Source organism: Daktulosphaira vitifoliae, unplaced genomic scaffold (assembly GCF_025091365.1).
Source record: "Daktulosphaira vitifoliae isolate Bord-2020 unplaced genomic scaffold, ASM2509136v1 Scaffold_1694, whole genome shotgun sequence".
NCBI classification, from domain to species: domain Eukaryota; kingdom Metazoa; phylum Arthropoda; class Insecta; order Hemiptera; family Phylloxeridae; genus Daktulosphaira; species Daktulosphaira vitifoliae.
The window spans coordinates 1-1,787 of record NW_026101254.1 but is presented as its reverse complement, the minus strand read 5'-3'; the positions used below and the strand labels follow the sequence as shown (position 1 = coordinate 1,787).

At 25.2% G+C, this 1,787-nt stretch overlaps 1 protein-coding gene across 1 annotated transcript; it reads right to left on the bottom strand.

Annotated features, from left to right (window-relative positions):
* Nucleotides 1–6: 6 nt before the first annotated feature.
* On the bottom strand, nucleotides 7–1,601 carry LOC126909860 (serpin B4-like; the record flags this gene model as incomplete). The annotated part of the gene is made up of 5 exons (XM_050692278.1): nucleotides 7–152; nucleotides 432–567; nucleotides 859–1,044; nucleotides 1,114–1,322; nucleotides 1,391–1,601. Coding segments are annotated over 5 exons (879 nt in total), but the record flags the coding sequence as incomplete, so codon positions are not given.
* Nucleotides 1,602–1,787: the final 186 nt, after the last annotated feature.

Here is a 1,787-nt window from a genome sequence, read left to right as displayed (position 1 = left end):
GTTAAAAAAGGAATATTAATTTGAAGGTTTTTTGAGGTTACCCATAAAAAGGATATCATTCTTACGCGTCATAATTGCAAATATGAATGGATGATCTGCATAGAATTGGGCATTTGGTGCTATGAGTGCACTCATTGGAACAATTTTCAAGCCTAAATAGATATTAGTATAAGTTATACAGTAATAGACAAAAAAATTAATTACAATAATTTCCTAAGCAAAAATTAAACATCGATTTATTAGCAAATTAAACTGATCATAGTTTTGTATTAATGCCTTAACACAAAAATAGTATCTCTTAAAACACGATGCATGTGAAAAAACTTCTATTATTATAACGCAAAACCTTCAATAAATAATAAAGCAATATATTTAAAAAAAAATTAATTTTACATATAATAGGTGCATAAATTAAAACCTAATGAACTTACCCGTTGCAGCAGCAGCTTCAGTTCCTTTTTCGTCAACGTCAATAAAAGCCTTATGTAAAACATCATTTACAACAATAGGACCATCAGATATTTCAGAAAAGTTAGCATTTGATGAAAACATTGATGAACAACCGAGCTGAAACAATTTGATAACTAATATAAGTTTTAAAACAACAAACAATATAATAGTTGAAAATATATTCTTTTTTTATTAAATTTGCAGAAATCCAGAATTTACTTTTACAATTATCAGTAGACACTTCAATAAAGAATATCTATTGGTTAACTTTAATAAATTAAAATTAAAACAAATTATTACTGACAAATTTTTGTAACCAAAATAAACATTTTAACCTTTAAAATAATAACTATTAATTTGAGTCTCACAAATAAAATTTTAAATATTTTATTAAATACAATATCATACTTTATTCAATACGTCAACCAGGTTATATTCTTGCTCGATTTTAAACTTTGGCATTTTAACGTCAACAGTATAAGTTGACATCTTTTTGGAAATCTCAAATAATTTTATTTTTGATAAGTTATTTTCTAATTTAGACAATCCATCTTTAGCATCAGGTAACAAAATCATCATTTTGTAGTCATAATTCTAAAATTAAAAACAATTTTATTTTCAAGATTCATTTGCAAGTTTTTACTTATGAATGATGAACAATACAATATAAGGCAATTCAATTGCAGACAATTCTAAATCACTATCATGATAATATTTCAAATTTTCGTTCAAGTGCATCATTTTTGTAGTTACTGATTGTCCGGCTGCCAAGTAAAATAGTTCATCCACAGCAGTATTAAAATCATCTTCCCAGTTATTTTTAAAATGTAATGCACTCGCTAATATCAAAGAGGTGTCTTTATCAATAGACCCTAAAATATATTTTAATTTATTTATTCAATACCTGAAACAAATTTTTATAAACAACATTAACAATTACCACTTGGGAAAAGATTTTTTATTTTTCCATTAGTTTTATTTTCCACCCATTGATTAATGTAACTCCGTTGGTTTTCTGGTTGACTTTTAAAATCTAACTCATCTACGGATGAATTTAAATATTTCAAGACTTTTTCTACATAACTTTGCTTTATGTTGAATGATTTTTCAACAAACATGCCAGTTGCTAATTTTACAGCGTCATTTTTTTCCTAAAAACAGTATTTTATCAAAAATATTACTCTCCAAAATAACTAAAGGTACAAAATTAACTCTATTTACTATCAAAATTCCAGAATGTCATTGAGCATAATAAGTAATAATAGAAAATTATTACACGGCATTAAAAAAAACGCTGATATGTGTTATTATAAAAGAAATGAGGTATATATATATAT